General features: G+C 36.3%; 1 protein-coding gene and 1 pseudogene across 1 annotated transcript; one reads left to right on the forward strand and one right to left on the reverse strand.

The window, feature by feature from the left end:
* Positions 1–402: 402 nt before the first annotated feature.
* On the reverse strand, positions 403–14,741 carry LOC123223777 (annotated as a pseudogene).
* A 1,334-nt stretch (positions 14,742–16,075) lies between these two features.
* On the forward strand, positions 16,076–17,781 carry LOC123223778 (protein FAM133). The gene is made up of 2 exons (XM_044647136.1): positions 16,076–16,294; positions 17,162–17,781. Exons 1-2 carry the CDS (start codon positions 16,189–16,191, stop codon positions 17,542–17,544), a joined length of 489 nt encoding a protein of 162 aa, XP_044503071.1. The 5' UTR covers positions 16,076–16,188; the 3' UTR covers positions 17,545–17,781.
* Positions 17,782–17,948: the final 167 nt, after the last annotated feature.

The raw sequence follows: 17,948 nt of genomic DNA on the forward strand, positions 1-17,948 counted from the left end.
TCATCATGTAATTTGATAGTTTTGAATTAAAGATTAGTATCTATTCATTCGATAACACAAGTTGCAACATTCAATAGACCACTAGCATTATCAGCAAGGCCTGTTTCTTAACATGCCATATCATGTGAATGAAAAAATATATATATATGCAACCTGCAAACAAGGACCATGCAATTCTGATTTTTACCACCAATTCTAAGTTCAATGAATCAATGATCCTTTCCAATGAAAGAATTCAGTATATATATATATGACTTTGCTCCTTCAACAGAGGTATTTCTGGTAAAAAATGCTTGCTTCAAGATCAGGGACAAATTTGTGCAAGTCTAGATATCACATGCAACACTGCTATTGCAAACGAATGGAGTATGCAACTCAAAAACTATTTACTTGATCTACATTGAGACCCAATAATAAACTCATATCTCTATATAGGATGTTAATGTATATACAAACAGTGCTCGTAATAATCAGTGAGGTCAATTTGACTCGATTATATGTATCAGAATAGTAGAAGACAGATTTAACATAATTCCGAGGTTTACAGAGACAAAGCTAAGGTTATTGTTAAAAGGGGCAGCCGCAGCTTCTTGTTGCAGAATGTAAAAAAGGAGAAGACATCAGTTTGGCAATTCTACTGTGAAAAGTCTCTTGTGCTAAATGTCTGCAGGCAACCTTGTGATACAACTATAAGCACAGTGTAGTGGCAGTCAATGATATATGGAAAAACAATAATTAAAGTAGTAGGCTTCTAAACATTCAATTAATATTAAAGTTGTTCAATCAACTTCATGACATTTTAATTACAAGGCTACTCTTGTATCACATATATGCAACCATTGCCAACCAAGGCTGAGCATAACATTGATATTAATACATAAATCATAATGAGCAGACTAAAGGTTCAAAACACATAATGTGATAACTAGAAATGCTAATAAAATTAATGCAAATGTCAATTACAACATGACAACAATTAGTCACTATGGGCATCTTTTCATCTTACCATAGTATGTGCTTGAAGAAGGCTCATCCAACCATGGTGCGCTTTGTACCCCTTTGATGCTGTTAGGTCTCGAGTATACATTAATTGGAAAAAGAGAGCATAGAAGGGTGAGACACGTGGCGGCAACAGGATCAACAACAAATTAATTCATGCAGAGACATGTGGCAACGCAATAGTGGAGCAAAGGGTATGCATGCAAGCACTAGGACCGCCAGCAGAAAAGAAAACAATAAATTTCCATTTCTTTTTTTTTTCATTTTTGCACGACTGATAACAATATAAAGGAGGAGGGAAGCAAAAAGAAGTGGCAGGCAGAAGGAAAAATGGTTTTAGGAGAGCACTAGGCTTTTAGAATTGCCTAGGGAAACTTGGGGAAATTTACTTGGTTTGTTTGTGTTAGGACTGTTATTTTTCAGTTGGGTGCTGCAGATTTGAATGTGATGATTTTGTATTAGGATTTAATTCCAGATAACTGATTGTAAGAATGAACTATTGATTATCTTTTATGAATAGTTTACCATTCCATTAGTAGTTGCTAGCCTAAGATTGTTAATTTACAATTTGTCCGCGATTGCATTGTTTCTGGGAGCCGTGGTTACAGCGGAGTGGGTTTGCAGGTGAGATTACAATTTCTGAACTCAAGCAGTAGGATAGTTTCATCAGGTACCTATCAAACCTGGTATCAGAGCCAATGACGAGGATAGAGGCTAAAGTTGACGGAATGGAAAGGGAGTTAGAAACCATGAGGGATAGAATGGATGGGTTCGATGAGAGGTTAGGAGAAATGAACGACAATATACAGAACGTTAACGGACGATTGCAAGGCATGGAGACTAGAATGGAAACCATGAAAGAGTATTTGAGGGAGTTGAGAGAGTTGTTGACAGTGAGGGACGAGAGACCCTCCAACAAAGGGAAAGCTCAGATGGAGCCCTAAACATCCCCGTCGAAGACATCACCGAATGAAGAACCCATACCCCCACCATCGACCAAACATGTGGAAACAGGATGTGAAAGAGTTTCAAAAGAGTAGAGAGATAAAGCCGATGCTAATACCGGAGATAACCGACGTCTAGAGTTACCAGTGTTCATAGGAGAGGACCTAATAGATTGGATATTCCGAGTCAAACAGTACTTTTCCATTACTCATTTAACTGAAAGAGAGAAACTAGTTGCGGCTGCAGTATGCATGGATGGGAAGGCTTTGAGGTGGCTTCAATGAAGCGAAACGAGACAACTCTTTGCTGACTAGAACGAGCTGAAGAGGGAGATGTTGATAAGGTTCCGTTCAGCCTAGGATGGATCTCTGCACGAGGACCTCATGGCATTAAGACAAATTGATACAGTGGAAGAATACCGTAGCCAGTTTGAATCCATTTCGGCACCTTTGGTGATGCAGTAGAAGAGGTCCTGCTTTCAGCCTTCATGAATGGACTCGACAAGAAGTCCACGCAGAAGTGAAGCTTTTTCGGCCACCCACGTTGAAGGAGGCGATGATCAGGGCATAAGAAATAGAAGAGAAAAATTGGGTCATTGACACCCGACTTGGAAGCTATCCATCTCGCCCCATTTTCAATACCCAACACCAAGCCCAAATTCGCCGAATCCACATTATGAACTCAGCTAACCCAACTATCCATAAAGCGTCCTCTTCAGCCCAACCCAGTAGCCCAAACTCATATTATAGCCCACCCGCCTGCCCGCCCGCCCACCCATCGATCCAACCCAGCCAACCCATACCTGATCCAAATCGGCCCAACCTGCTCTAACCCAAGCACTCAAAATTACTCAACTCTACGCAACCATCCCACCCCTAACTCCATCACACCACAACCAAATAGAGGTGTTATCAGTTTTACGGCGTCAACAACACTATTAAGAAGAGAAGGGAATTACCGATGCCTTTCTGATGAGGAGTTTCAATCTAGACTTGAGAAAGGCATGTGCTTCAGATGTGATGAACGGTATTATCCAGGCCATAAGTATCGTTTCAAGTAGTTTCGGGTGATGATAGCTTCAGAAGAAGAAGAGGAAAGGGAAGAGATTGAAGCCATTAAAGATAGAGAGGTGAATTTAGAGGAGAAGGAGATGGAGTTGACTTTAAACACCAGCTCAATAGTGGGGATAGACTCTCTTAAGACTATCAAATTTCATGGCTCAATTAAAGGGAGAATGGTGGTGGTTTTGTTAGACAGCAGGGCCACCCACAATTTCATTTCCAAAAGGTTGGTGAGAGAATTACAATTATCAACTATGTTGGTAAGATTCGCCGTCATGTTAGGGGACGAGAGAAAGGTAAGAGGTGAGGACAGGTGTGACAATGTGGAGTTGAAATTTCAGGGGTTATCAATAGTGCAAAATTTCTTTCCATTTGAATTAGGGAATATTGACGTCATCCTGGGGGTGGATTGGCTATGCAAGCTGGGTGAGGTCAAGGTAAATTGGAATCTTCAAACCATGATTTTTGACTGGGAGGGAAATAAAGCTGAGTTGAAAGGAAAAACGTCACTGAGTCGTATGGAAACTTCCTTAAAGGCAGTGCTTAATACAGTAAGACAAGGAGGGGAAGGGTATTTGTTAGAACTTAAAGGAATGGAAAAAAGAGAAGAAGTGGTCGCCTTACTGAGTGAGCCGAGATTGAGCCAATTATTGGAAGAATACCAGACCCTATTTCGAGAACCTACAGGACTTCCACTCAAGTGAACCTATGATCACGCCATTAGGCTTCTGCCGTTGGTGCCGCCATCTAACATAAAACCATATCAGTACCCTCATTTCCAAAAAAATGAGATTGAAAAGATAGTTGACGAGATGATTGCAGTAGGTGTTATACGCCCCAGTGTAAGCCCATTCTCTAGCCCCGTTTTACTGGTGAGAAAAAAAAATGGTGGATGGAGGTTTTGTATAGATTACCGTGCATTGAAAAAGGTGACGATACCGAATAAATTTCTCATTCCTGCCATAGATGAGCTCTTAGATAAATTAATGAGAGCCGCTATATTTAGCAAATTAGACCTAAAGTCGAGGTATCACCAAATCCAAGTCAAGGAAGAAGACATGGAGAAGACGACTGTTCAAACCCACGAAGGCCACCATGAGTTCTTAGTCATGTCGTTTGGGCTCACTAACGCACCGACGACATTCCAAAGTGTGATGAATGAAATATTTAAGCCCTATTTGCAAAAGTTTATGTTGGTTTTCTTTGATGACATATTAGTTTACAGTCGGGAGATGGAGGACCACATGGAACATTTACGCGTTGTGTTGGAGCTGCTACGCGATCATCAATTGGTGGTGAATAGAAAAAAATGCACTTTTGGATAGACGCGAATGGAATATTTGGGGCATATCGTATCGGCCAATGGAGTAGAAGCTGACCCGAAGAAAATTCAGGCGATGGTGGAGTGGCCACAGTCGAGGGATTTGAGGGAATTAAGGGGGTGTTTAGGCCTAACAGGGTACTATCGGAAGTTTGTCAAAGGCTATAGAAAGATCGTCGAACTGCTTACTCGATTACTAAAAAAGGACGCCTTCATGTGGGATAAAAGAGCTAGCAAAGCCTTCAAAGAACTCAAAATAGCAATGACCACAGTTCCAGTGCTAGCAATGCCAGACTTTTCAAAGGAATTCATAGTTGAGACAGATGCTTTAGGATCGGGTCTAGAAGTTGTGTTAATGCAAGGCGGACAACTGATAGCATTTATTAGCAAAGCATTGTCGTTACGAAATCAAGGTAAGTCGGTGTATGAGAGAATTGATGGCCATAGTCATGGCATTCTAAAAATGGAGGCACTATCTACTTGGGCGACATTTCATAGTTTGAACGGACCAGAGTAGTTTGAAGTTCTTAGCGGATCAGCAGGTGCTTGGAAATGTCCAGCAAAATTGGGTAATAAAGATGTTTGGGTATGATTTCGAGATTCAATACAAGCCGGGACGTGAAAATAGAGTTGTCGATACGCTTTCTTGCCACCCGAACATGGAAGGAGAGATCTGGGCCATTTCGATAGTACAACCAATAGGGTTAGAAGGCATAGACAAAAAGATTGTTGGGGATGAGAGACTTCAACACATTATTCATGATTTAATGGTTGATGCTAAGGCACATGTTGGGTATGAATACAAGAAGGGCAGGCTACTTTATAAGGGCAGAATGGTTCTCGCCAGAAACTCTACTTTTATTCCTAAATTCCTAGCTGAATTCTATTCTTTACCATACGGAGGGCACTCAGGATAGAATGAAAAGGTTTGTTGACAGAGGCAAGAGAGAAGTGCAATTTCAAGTGGGTGATCGAGTATTCCTCAAAATGCAACCTTACCGGTTTCGTTCATTGGCAGTTAGACGAAATGAAAAGTTAAGTCCTCGCTTTTATGGACCTTACGAGGTGTTGGAAAAAATTGGCACAGTAGCCTACTGTTTATTGTTACCTCCCACAGCTAAGATACATTCGGTCTTCCATGTGTCACAATTAAAAAAGCAAATCGGAGATTCATCAACAGTTCAGCGTCTTCCAGAATGTATGGCTAAAAATGGAGGACTAAAACCTTAACCCTCGAAAATCTTAGGACACCGTTATTCATTGCAAGGTGAGCTAGAGATCTTGATAAAATGGAAAAACCTGCCAGACTGTGAAAACTCTTGAGAATCCTTTACTGCCTTCAAACAAACTTTCCCTTTCTTTCACCTTAAGGACAAGGTGTTTCTCGATGGAAGGGGTAATGTTAGGTCTCGAGTATACATTAACCGGAAAAAGAGAGCACATGAGGGTGGGACACATGGCAGCAGCAATATCAACAACAAATCAATTCATGCAAAGACATGTGGCAGCGTAATAGTGGAGCAGAGGGTATGCATGCAGGCACTAGGACCAACAACAGAAAAGAAAACGACTGATAACAATATAAAGGAGGAGGGAAGCAAAAAGAAGTGGCAGGCAGAAGGAAAAATGGTTTTGGGAGAGCACTAGGCCTTTAGAATTGTCTAGGGAAACTTGGGTAAATTTACTTGGTTTGTTTGTGTTAGGATTGTTATTTTTCAGTTGGGTGCTGTAGATTTGAATGTGATGATTTTGTATTCGGATTTAATTCCAGTTGACTGATTGTAAGAATGAACTATTGATTATTTTTTATGAATAGTTTACTGTTCTATTAGAAGTTGCTAGCCTAAGATTGTTAATTTACAATTTGTTCGCGATTGCATTGTTTGTGGGAGCTGTTGCAAGATTCACGGGTTAATTAGGCTGAATTAGTGTGATTTGTTTGTATTTTAGTTTCCTAAAATAGCTAATGAATAGTTGTCAATTAAAGCTGTCAATTATTTTTTATTCTCTAGGATTCTTACCAGATTTAGCCTCTTGTATAGTTATATATTTCTGTACCAATATAGATCAAAATATATGAAAAACTTTTTACCATACAAGTTCATATGGTATCAGAGCAGGAACTCTATTTCCTGAATTCCTAGCCTTCATCTGTATCAGCCTATCTCCTTCCTCTCTAATCTTTTTCATCATCATGTTTGAGATTTCAGAGACAACCAACGCTACAGACCTGCCTACATCCACGACTACCACTCAGGTTCCCACCTCGAAATCCCACTCTATTCAAATTACCACGATTAAACTAAATGGAGAGAATTTCTTGCGCTGGTCTTAATCCGTGTGCATGTATATCTGTGGTAGGGGTAATATGGGATATTTGATTGGAGAAAAGAAGGAACCTGTATCTGATGATTCTAGCTATGCTACGTGGGACGCAGAGAACTCGATGGTGATGACATGGTTGGTGAATTCGATGAAAGAAGACATAAGCTCCAACTATATGTGCTATCATACGGCGAAGGAGTTTTGGGACAATGTCAACCAAATGTACTCAGACTTAGGAAATCAATCTTAGGTATATGAGTTGACTTTGAAGTTGGAAGAAATCCGCCAAGGTGAGGATACTGTCACTAGGTATTTTAATTCCTTGAAACGTCTTTGGCAAGGCTTGGACCTCTTCAATAATTATGAATGGAAATGTACTCATGATTGTAACCATTATAAAAAAATGGTGGAGGATAATCGTATTTTTAAGTTTCTTATTGGACTTAATATGAAGTTTGATGAAGTTAGAGGCAGGATCACCGGTAGACAACCGCTTCCATCTATCGATGAAGTGTTCTCTGAAGTCCGTCGTGAGGAGAGTCGCCGTCTTGTTATGCTCGGCAAGAAAAACCCTAACAGTCCTATTGAAAACTCTGCTCTTGTGGCTGGGGTGAATGCTAGCCAAAATACAAACAAGAAATCCAATGACAAGCCTCGTGTTTAGTGTGACTATTGCGACAAACCACGTCGTACACGTGAGACATGCTGGAAACTTCATGGAAAGCCAGCAAATTAGAAGGGCTCTCATGAAGGACGGTTTAATAAGACTCCTACTACACATGAGGCAGATTCGGCCTCCTTCAACAAAGAGCAAATTGTTCAAATCCTGAAATTGTTGAAGTTCAACTCAGGTTCATCTAGTGCTCCTAATGCTTCAGTGGCTCAAGCAGGTAATGATTTTAAGGCATTATCTTGTCACTCCCTAAATTATTCTACTCCTTGGATCATAGATTCGGGAGCCTCTGATCATATGACGAGTTTGTCTAGCTTGTTTCATTCTTACTATCCTTGTTCTGACCATGAAAAAATTCGTATAGCAGATGGATCTTATTCTTCTATAACCAGCAAAGATTTGCTAAATCTTTCAAAAAATATTTCCTTAAAGAACGTCTTACATGTTCCTAAACTTACTTGTAATCTACTATCGGTTAGCAAATTATCCAGAGACTCTAACTGTCGTGTTACTTTCTTTGAATCATATTGGGTTTTCCAGGAACTGAACTTGGATTGGCAGTGCTAAATTAATCAATGGCCTCTATTATTTTGAAGATCAAGATTTCAAGAATAAAGAAACTCAAGGCTTAAGTGGTATTAGTTCTACTCTAGTTAAGGATAAAATTATGCTTTGGCATTATAGACTAGGGCATCCTAGTTTTCCTTATCTTAAAAAACTATTTCCTAGTTTATTTAAAGGTTTAGATTGTTCTAAACTATATTGTGAGAATTGCATTTTATCTAAGAGTCATAAGACTGTTTATCATCCTAAAACTTATCGAGCTTCAAAACCATTTTACTTAATCCATAGTGACATTTGGGGTCCGTCAAGGATTAATACACCCTCAAATAAAAAATGGTTTGTGACGTTTATTGATGATCATACCTGTTTATGTTGGGTTTACCTAATGTCGAAAAAATCTGAGGTTGAAAAAATATTTAAAATGTTTTACTCAATGATTGAAAACCATTTTGAAACTAAAATTGGGATTCTTCACACAGATAATGGAACTGAATACTTTAAAGGAATTCTTGAAAGTTTTTTCACTGAAAAAGGGATTCATCATCAAACTACTTGTCTCAATACACCTCAGCAAAATGGTATTGCTGAGCTCAAAAATAAACATCTTCTTGAAGTTTCTCGAGCTATTATGTTTTCAATGAATGTTCCTAAATATTTATGAGGAGAAGTTGTCTTAACTGCATCTTATCTTATTAATAGAATGCCTACTCGTGTTTTGAACTATATTACTCCGCTTGATTGTTTAAAATTTTTTTTTCTTGAATCACGAATACCTTCAAATCTTCCTATTAAAATATTTGGGTGCACAACATATGTCCACATAAATAGTAAAGAAAGATCTAAACTTGATCCAAGGGCAGAAAAATATATTTTTATTAGTTATGCTCTAAACAAAAAAGGATACAAGTGTTTTAATCCACAAACTAAAAAAATAGTTGTTTCTATGGATGTTACATTTCTTGAAAGCCAACCTTTCTTTCAAAAAATTTCTCTTCAGGGGGAGATAGGAGAAAAAGGAAATTTTTGGGATATTTCTGCTATTCCTTTACCTAAAATCATTGATTCTACTGATCCTATTACATCTATTACCGATTTTATACCTGGTCCCATATCTAAAAATAAACTTTTAAATAAAGAGGAAATTAATAATACTAAGGAAACAAGTGATCCTGAATCTGTTTTGCCAAACATTTTTGAATCCTCAACAGGGGGAGAAATATTACCCATAGTTCTCACAGAACATGGTAAAGAGCTCCTAACTCATTCAAGGAAGAAAGGTCATAAAAAAAGGGTCATGGTTCCTTTAGCACCAGTTCAATCAGCTGCTCCGAGAACAGAACCTGAAACTACTCCAGGTAACATTCCTCTTATTCATACTCATGTTCCTAATGACCCAAATGATGATTCTATTCCTTATCCAGTACCTAATACTGAGTCTAGTGATCTAGATCTTCCTATAGCTATTAGGAAAGCTAAATGTACCTCGTCTCATACATCTCGATATCTTTCCTATGCTAAACTCTCAAAGAAACATAATGTCTTTATATCTAAAGTATCTAACTTATTTATCTCAAGAAACATACAAGAAGCACTTGATGATCCTGACTGGAAATCAGCAGTAATGGAAGAGATTAATGCTCTGAAGAAAAGTGGAACGTGGGAAGTTGTTGATTTACCCAAACATAAAAAAACCGTCGAGTGTAAATGGGTGTTTACAGTGAAATGTAAGGCAGATGGAAGTATTGAGAGATATAAGGCGAGATTAGTTGCTAAAGGGTTTACTCAAACATACGGAATTGATTATCAGGAAACCTTCGCCCATGTTGCAAAAATCAATTCCATCTGGGTATTATTGTCTTTAGCTGCTAATTATGATTGGCCATTACACCAATTAGATGTCAAGAATGCGTTCTTGAATGGGAATTTAGAAGAAAAGGTGTTTATGAGCCTACCTCTAGGATTTGAGATGATGGGACAAGATAAAGTCTGCAGACTTAAAAAATCCCTATATGACCTTAAACAGTCTCCGAGAGCTTGGTTTGAACGTTTTAGAAAAGTCGTGAAAAGCCATGGTTATCATCAAAGCTAGGCTGACCACACAATGTTTTATAAGCTATCGGAGAAAGGTAAAATCTCTGTCTTAATCGTCTATGTAGATGATATAATTTTGACAGGTGATAATTCTAAAGAATTAGCAGACTTAAAGAAGAAGTTGGCACGAGATTTTGAGATTAAAGATCTGGGATTATTAAAATATTTCCTTGGTATGGAGTTCGCTAGATCAAGAAATGGTAACTTTGTAAACCAAAGGAAATATATCCTTGATCTTCTCAGTGAAACAGGTCTCCTAGGTTGTAAAGCTGCAGATACTCCACTTGATGCTAATTTGAAACTTGATCCAACTAAAATTGAAGATGTGACTGATAAGGAAAAATTTCAAAGACTTGTAGGGAAGTTAATCTATCTGTCACATACCCGTCCTGATATTGCTTTTGCTGTGAGTATGGTTAGCCAATATATGCACTCACCTGGACAAGAACATTTTAATGCAGCCTATAGAATACTAAGATACCTAAAAGGAACTCCTGGAAAAGGCCTTATGTTTCGGAAGAATAACAACCTACAAATAGAAGTCTACACTGATGCAGATTGGGCCGGTTGTACTATTGACAGACATTCTACTTTAGGCTACTGCACCTTTATTGGAGGAAATCTTGTTACATGGCGGAGTAAAAAACAAAATGTTGTGGCTCGAAGTAGTGCTGAGGTTGAGTTCAGGTCTCTTGCTCATGGGATTAGCGAGGCAATTTAGTTGAAAATATTGTTTGAAGACTTGAAGATCTCGGTGTCTTATCCTATAAAAGTATATTGTGATAACAAGGCAGCCATTTCAATCGCTCACAACCCGGTTTTACATGATAAAACCAAACACATTGAGGTTGACAAGCACTTCATCAAAGAGAAGATTGAAAGTGGGTTAATTTGTCTCTCCTATGTACCAACTACAGATCAAATAGCAGACATACTCACGAAAGGGCTACACAAGAGACAGTTTGAACTTCTAGTTAGTAAGCTAGCTATGGAAGACATCTTCAAGCTAGCTTGAGGGGGAGTGTTGCAAGATTCACGGGTTGATTAGGCTGAATTAGTGTGATTTGTTTGTATTTTAGCTTCCTAAAATAGCTAATGAATAGTTGTCAATTAAAGCTGTCAATTATTTTTTATTCTCTAGGATTCTTACCAGATTTAGCCTCTTGTATAGTTATATATTTTTGTACCAATATAGATCAAAATATATGAAAAACTTTTTACCATACAAGTTCATAGGAGCCGTGGTTACAACGGAGTGGGTTTGCAGGTGAGATTACAATTTCTGAACTCAAGCAGTAGCATAGTTTCATCAGGTACCTATCAGATGCACTGTAAGAAATAATAAAAAAACAATAAGTCAGATAAATATAACACAACACAGCTTCCTATCAAACGAGGGAAAAGAACCAACTGCATAAAAGAATTGAACCTTGAGCAAGCTTGTTCATTGTGGATGACCACTGCTTTGAGGACTTCCAATAGGCAGCAAGTATTTGATCCATCTACATGTACATAAGAAAGCTAGGAGACCAAGTTGTACTTTGTATTATTTTGTTTTCTTCCAAAAAAAAAAAAAAACATTTCTCATTTTAAGAAACCAAACATGGTAAGCATCTAATGTACTTTACAGCACTATTATAATAAGTTCATAAATATCAACCCCTTTTCAGAATCTCCCTTAAGAAACTTTCATATCTTTAGCTTCAAAATCAATATGAATATGAAACATAAAAAAATATTGCTTCTCCACTGTCATAATTTTAAGAAGTTCTTAACCTAATATCTTTCTAGAAGGACAGATATAAGGTTATAAATTTACAGTGAGTTGAATTAAAAAGATCCAACAGGCTTACAACATTCCCACATGAAGAATGCATTGAAACCAAGGCTCTCTCTAGTACATATAAATCAACAGCTTTGTCTTCCGGAAGGGTTGATGTGAAGCTCAGACCAAAGTCAATCAGGACCTGGCCAAAGATACTTATGGTTGAAGAGCAGTTCATAATATTAGCAAAAGAATGGAGAATATAAAAGAAGCAGAGGAAACTGACCAGCTGGTTTGTACCATTCCTAATAAGCATGTTTGATGTGGTCAAGTCACCATGAATAAGACCACCACCATGTAATTTAGCAATTGCATCACCGATTTGCATTGCAATATCATCCAACCGCTCTTCCACAATACCATGCAACCCAAAATCATGGAACACATCTTTTACGGAAGGGCCCTCCACATACTCAAATGTTAGGGTATGCTGCACAGGGTCCACGGCATACAGCACTGGAGTTGAAACCCCAAGTCATCTTGCTTTTGTCATGCACCTAGCTTCCCGCTCAGCGGTGTATAGTACAAAAGAAAATAGACAAACAATAAAATATCCATCCATTATAATACAGAAATTAATAATAATAATAAAGCCGCTAGTCTAAAGAGCTAACAGCATTGAGGTGCTTGAGAGTAAGTTTTGAATCCAAAGACGGGTGCCTGTACTTCTTTGAGAAGCGTTTCTTCACAATAGACTTCCTTCCCACAAATGTTGATTCAAAAACTCTTTGAAGGAGAATACACATATCAGCGAGGGCAAAAAGAGCACTTTAGAGCTCAAAATCACTTTTGTTTTAAATGCATAGAAATCTGCAAAGAATCAGGCCAGCTGCCAGCTATATTCAGTTGTATACAATGCAAGCCTCATAAACGTACCAGACCTTAAATCCAATTTCTTTGCAGATCCCCAACAAGGCTATTAGATGGCAGTTAGTATTGTGACTTACAGCTTCAGCTCCTTGCTTAATCAGAATGAGGGAGCCTTCTTCATTATTGGCCGTAAAACGTTCAAATGGAAGCACCTGATGGGGATTATACAGTAAAACATATAAATGTATGTCAAATATCAAGTCAAGTTAATTCAACAATGACCACTTTGAAAGAGATTTACATAAAGAAAAAGAATAGACTTAAAACGCTACATGCAGTCAATACTATCCAAACCAGAAAACCAGACAAAAGGAGGGGGGGGGGGGGGGGGGGGGGGGGGGTTGGGCGTGTGGGGTTGGTGGTGTGTGGCAGTGTATGCAGTGATTTAAAGCCAAGGCAGATAACTAATAGAAAACAAGATGTACAGGACGAGAATATGGTTTCAGCTCTAATATCATGAAAACCTTTGTGCAACTACTTAAAGAATCGACATTATTTAATGATTCTCGAGAGAGACCACCAAAAATTAAAAAAAAAACCCTGTGTTTCACTGAGCAGAAGACAGAATATTTTTGTATTTTAAGCTCAACCTACTTGACAAATTCCATATTGTGATTATAAACCCAATTTATTGTAAATAATTAAAATTTGTCTTTCATGATTTTATCTACCAACCAAAATAATGTGGCACACATAGTTTCATGAGATTGTCTGTTTATTTAGATGGCTATCCTTCAGCTACGAAATCTATGTTCATGTCGCATGATCCTTTTATAACTTCAGAAATTGAAATGATTTTTAATTCTATTTCTGAGGTTTCTGATCACAATATTGTGGGGAACTGAAAAGATTTTCCTTAATTTGACCACAATAAATCAGATCACACCACCCCAACCAAAAGAAAAGGTAAGCATTTATGGATAATTATCATCGAATTCAGACAACTAAGGTTACCAACAAATCTAAGATTTACCCCACCCCCAACATTTACCATATGAGCTAAAGCTCAACCCAATCACTGCACTGATTGTTTTGCACTGATGGTTAACCAGAACAATTCTTCTCAACCATTAATTCTAACCAACATTAAAAATTTATAGTTCTTATCAAACTTATTGACAACCAATTCTAATCCATCACATTTCAACATCACTCAGACAATGTGATAGCCAATGCAATAGTAAGCACACCCATAAAATAGCATATAAAATCACAAACAACACACAAGTTACAAACTGATCCAACAAGATATACCTCCCACAACCATACAAACAGCATCTTCATGATAAAAAAACCAAATGCATAACATAAAGAGAAACATGTCTCAAGCATTTTCACAAAGAAATGTTAAAGAAAACAAGCAACTTACACAACCAATTGAGCACGGTCAAAAATCAATAACACATCGACGATTAAACCCATTAACAAATCCTTATTATAAATTCATAGCCAAAACTCCAATAGTTCTGTGCAAGAGAGGTGGAAAGCTGACCATGGATACAACGGTAGATAGATATTGAGATGGAAGCTAAAAAAGTGAACTTGAACTATGAGCGTTACCTTTTTGGTTTCTACGAAGTATCCCAAATGGTAACCTCAAAAACCATTTGGGACGAAGACACTCTTAGTTTTTAGACACCACTCACAATCCTCTTCAAAATGGAAATTTGAACACGCATGTAACTTGTTACACTAAAAGGCACAACACAGCGCAAGTTAACTCAAATCAACTCCACCTTAAGTTGTATCTTTATCTTCCAGCTTAGCTACAGTAGAAAGCAATTGGAAAAAAATTTGTCAATATCATATTCCCGTTATCAATTATATATCCCATAAAGCGCAATTTCAAAAAATAAAATAAGAAGGAAACAAGAGCAGTCATTGACAAGAAGTCACGGGTGAACCTGTGATTGGTTTCGAACGCAGGGAAGTAAGATAGGGGCCTCCAGTGGCTGCGACCATACAGCACGAACCCCGGAGCACACAATGGACAAAATTTTGGGGTCAACGACCCTTCGTCCTTGTACTTCAAGTTTCAATTTTGTCCATCGAAAAGACACCGTAGCCGTCTAAAGGGCTTGGTAAGAGTTAACAAACTTTTCATCCCTAAGGTAAGGAGAAAATCCCTTTGGTCCAGTATAATATGAAAAGATCAATATAGTCCCTGTTAAACTCTGAAAAATTAAACAGTGCAAAGGTATGAAATGGTATTCTATGTTTTCAAGAAAGAAAATTATATAAAAAACATTTTAATTTACAAATTCTAAATAAAATTCTAGGAAAAGAAAACAGGACAACCTAATTATAAAATAAAATTCTATATAAGGATTTTTCTAGTTTAGTTTTGAAGGTAAGAATTTTAATATTTAATTTTATTTATGAAAACATTTTAAACCATATATAAATTATATTTACTTTTTTTTTTTCATTTTTTTTGCCTCGTTGTAATTTTAATATATTAGCCTCTAGAGTTCTAAATTTTATTCTATATATTATTGCAAATAAGAATGTAAAAATATTTTTCAATTTCATAGAAATAGTAATGTTTAAAATTCAAATCGAATTGGTTGATTAATTGGTAATTGATGATAAATCTAGTTAGAAGCATAACTACAATACATTTCATTCATCAAACAAGATTAATTCAAAATTAAACTAAATAAATCTTATCAGATTATTATTCAATTATTAGGTCAAACTGATCAAATTGTCATGTTGGTATCAATATAATTAAAATTCAATTTAAAATTTTAATAATGTTATATTGATATCATATTAATGTTAACAGTTTGTTAGATGGCAGATTGGTTGATCTATCCTTTAATCCAGTAAAGTCCAATCCAAAAATACTTAGAAGATATTTAGTGTATGAAATATTTTATTACTAAAATTGAGAAATTATCTTGAAAATAAATTACTTTGAGGATTACTAGAAATAAATTATTATTATTATGTTTGATAAAAATTTATAGATATAAATAATTATTATGTTTAGTTAAAGGTAATAAAATAATACAAATACATTATTTTACTTAAATATCTTGACTTTAATTATTTTAAAATATTTTTTATGTTATTTATTGTGTTAATTGAAAATACGATTATTTTTATCTTAAAAAATAATAAATAAAGATATAATTATAATAAAAATAAAATTATGTTATACTTTTTTAATCTCTAAAATGAATATAATAATCAAATTTTTTCTTATATTATTTATCATATTACTATTAATAATAAAATATTACTAGCGTAACAAAATTTTATTACTTATCAACTTAATAAAATAATAAAAAATATATTAATAAAATAATATTTTTACTCTTTAAATTAACTCGAACAGCCTAACAGGGATTACAATGATGTTTTCATATTTTATTGGACCACAGGCAATTTCTCTAAATATCGGCGATTAGAAGAGCGATTTTCAGTTTAGCCCTTCTGGCTCTGAGTTGCAAACCCTAACGCTCATTGGAGTCTAAAAACTCGTCTGTTGTTTAATTAGGATTACAAAATGAAAAGGGCATGGAATGATAAGGATGATGATTCATCGTCATCGTCAGACTCAGATGCTGAAGTTGATGACAATGTTGCCAAGCCAAAGAAAAAAACCTCTCAAGGTTTTGTTTTTATTTCATTTTTTTGGTGTAAAGTAATCTTACTTTGGTATTTGATTTGGGATAAAATTATTAATTTATCTAATTATTCTTTAGGATTTGGAAACGTTTATTTAATTGGTTGCATTGCTTGTGGTTGTTCATAGCTAATGCGAAGCATTCTGAAGTAAATTGAGTGATTTATGTACTCTAAATATTCTTAATATGTAATTTGAAGTGGTTGTTAGTTTATAAAGACTTTGAATTTATTGTCAGACCTTATTGTGGAAATTTTTTTGCTTGGTTATTTGTTATGTTGGATCAATCGACCGTGTCATAATGGACTCTTTTTTTTTTTTTTTGGTGCTTGAGCTCAAATATAAGAATATTTAAATGGTCCTTTCTGCTTAGTTTTGGACAAATTTTCATTGTCAGTAGAAAATTCTTGGCTAACGCACTCAATGGACCGATATTGTATTGAACAAACTGTTGATGTGAGAAAGATTGGGAAGCAATAACTATAACTACATAAATTAGCTGGTAAATACTGGAAAACCTGTAGAGTATTACTTTTATATGGACTTTGACTGTCTTTAAGAATTGGCATTTTAGAATCTTGAATTTGTATGGAGAAAATTATTGAAATCTTTCTATAAAAATGATAATATATTCTCTTGAATGATTATACGGTAAGGTGTGTGTGTTTTTTTTCAACTTGTTAATGGTGTATATATCATATAATTCCTATTTATAAGTTACTTAATGTTGGATGAAGAAGGCTCTTAGAGCACAATTGGTGTAATTGTGGATCTGTTGCCATCTTTATTGCTGCCTTTGCTCTTCCACAAACACTTTTTGTATATTTATGAATTTTCAGCTGCCTGTTGACAGTCAATTCTGGAGGGAAAAAGAGTGTTGACTATGAAGCATTGAAGCAATATGGCTATAAAGGTGGACTATCAGTTCTAAAAGTGCCCCCACCTAAAGAAGATGAGAAACAAGACTGGTCTTGGTCTACTGGCAGAGAACATCGCGAAGCTAAAGAGTTTGAAGAATCCTCTCAAGAACAACAAAAAACAAGAGCTGCTGTGCCAGTTGAAGTGCCCTTGACATATGTACAAACTCAGAAGGAGAAGGATAAGAAGAACCTTTCTTTCTCCCAGAAGGAGAAGAGAAAAAGAGAGCTTGGTCAAGCTAGCCGGGGGAAGAGTTATGTTGAAGAAGAGAAGAGGTTGTTAAGAGAAAGTGGTATTTATTCTGGGTTTGACACATGATCTGATGCTTACAAACATGTTTTTGTTGAATATAATGCTTGTCGTGGCCTAATCATTTCGAACCTTTATTGCCGCAAAAATTGTGCTGTAACTTGTAATTAATATTTCTCAGGATTACTTGCTCTACAAATGTGCTGCATTGCATAGATGTGAATGAGTATCCAGGAAACTAGAAAATATAAACTGACCCCTGTGCACGGGAAATTTAATGCAGTCTGATTCATTATTTTTGCCGAACTAGGACCCATATGTAAATGAAAGGTTGGCCTCATGGTTTAGTGTGAGAAACTTGAGGAATATGCAAAGCCTTAAGGCAGATCTGTTTTTCTTAGTGATCTATGTGATACAGAAGCAGCTAGTGCGGCGAAGAATGATCTTCAAATTTTAACTCTAATTCTGTAAAT

This window comes from Mangifera indica, chromosome 8 (genome assembly GCF_011075055.1).
Source record: "Mangifera indica cultivar Alphonso chromosome 8, CATAS_Mindica_2.1, whole genome shotgun sequence".
Classification (NCBI taxonomy): Eukaryota; Viridiplantae; Streptophyta; class Magnoliopsida; order Sapindales; family Anacardiaceae; genus Mangifera; species Mangifera indica.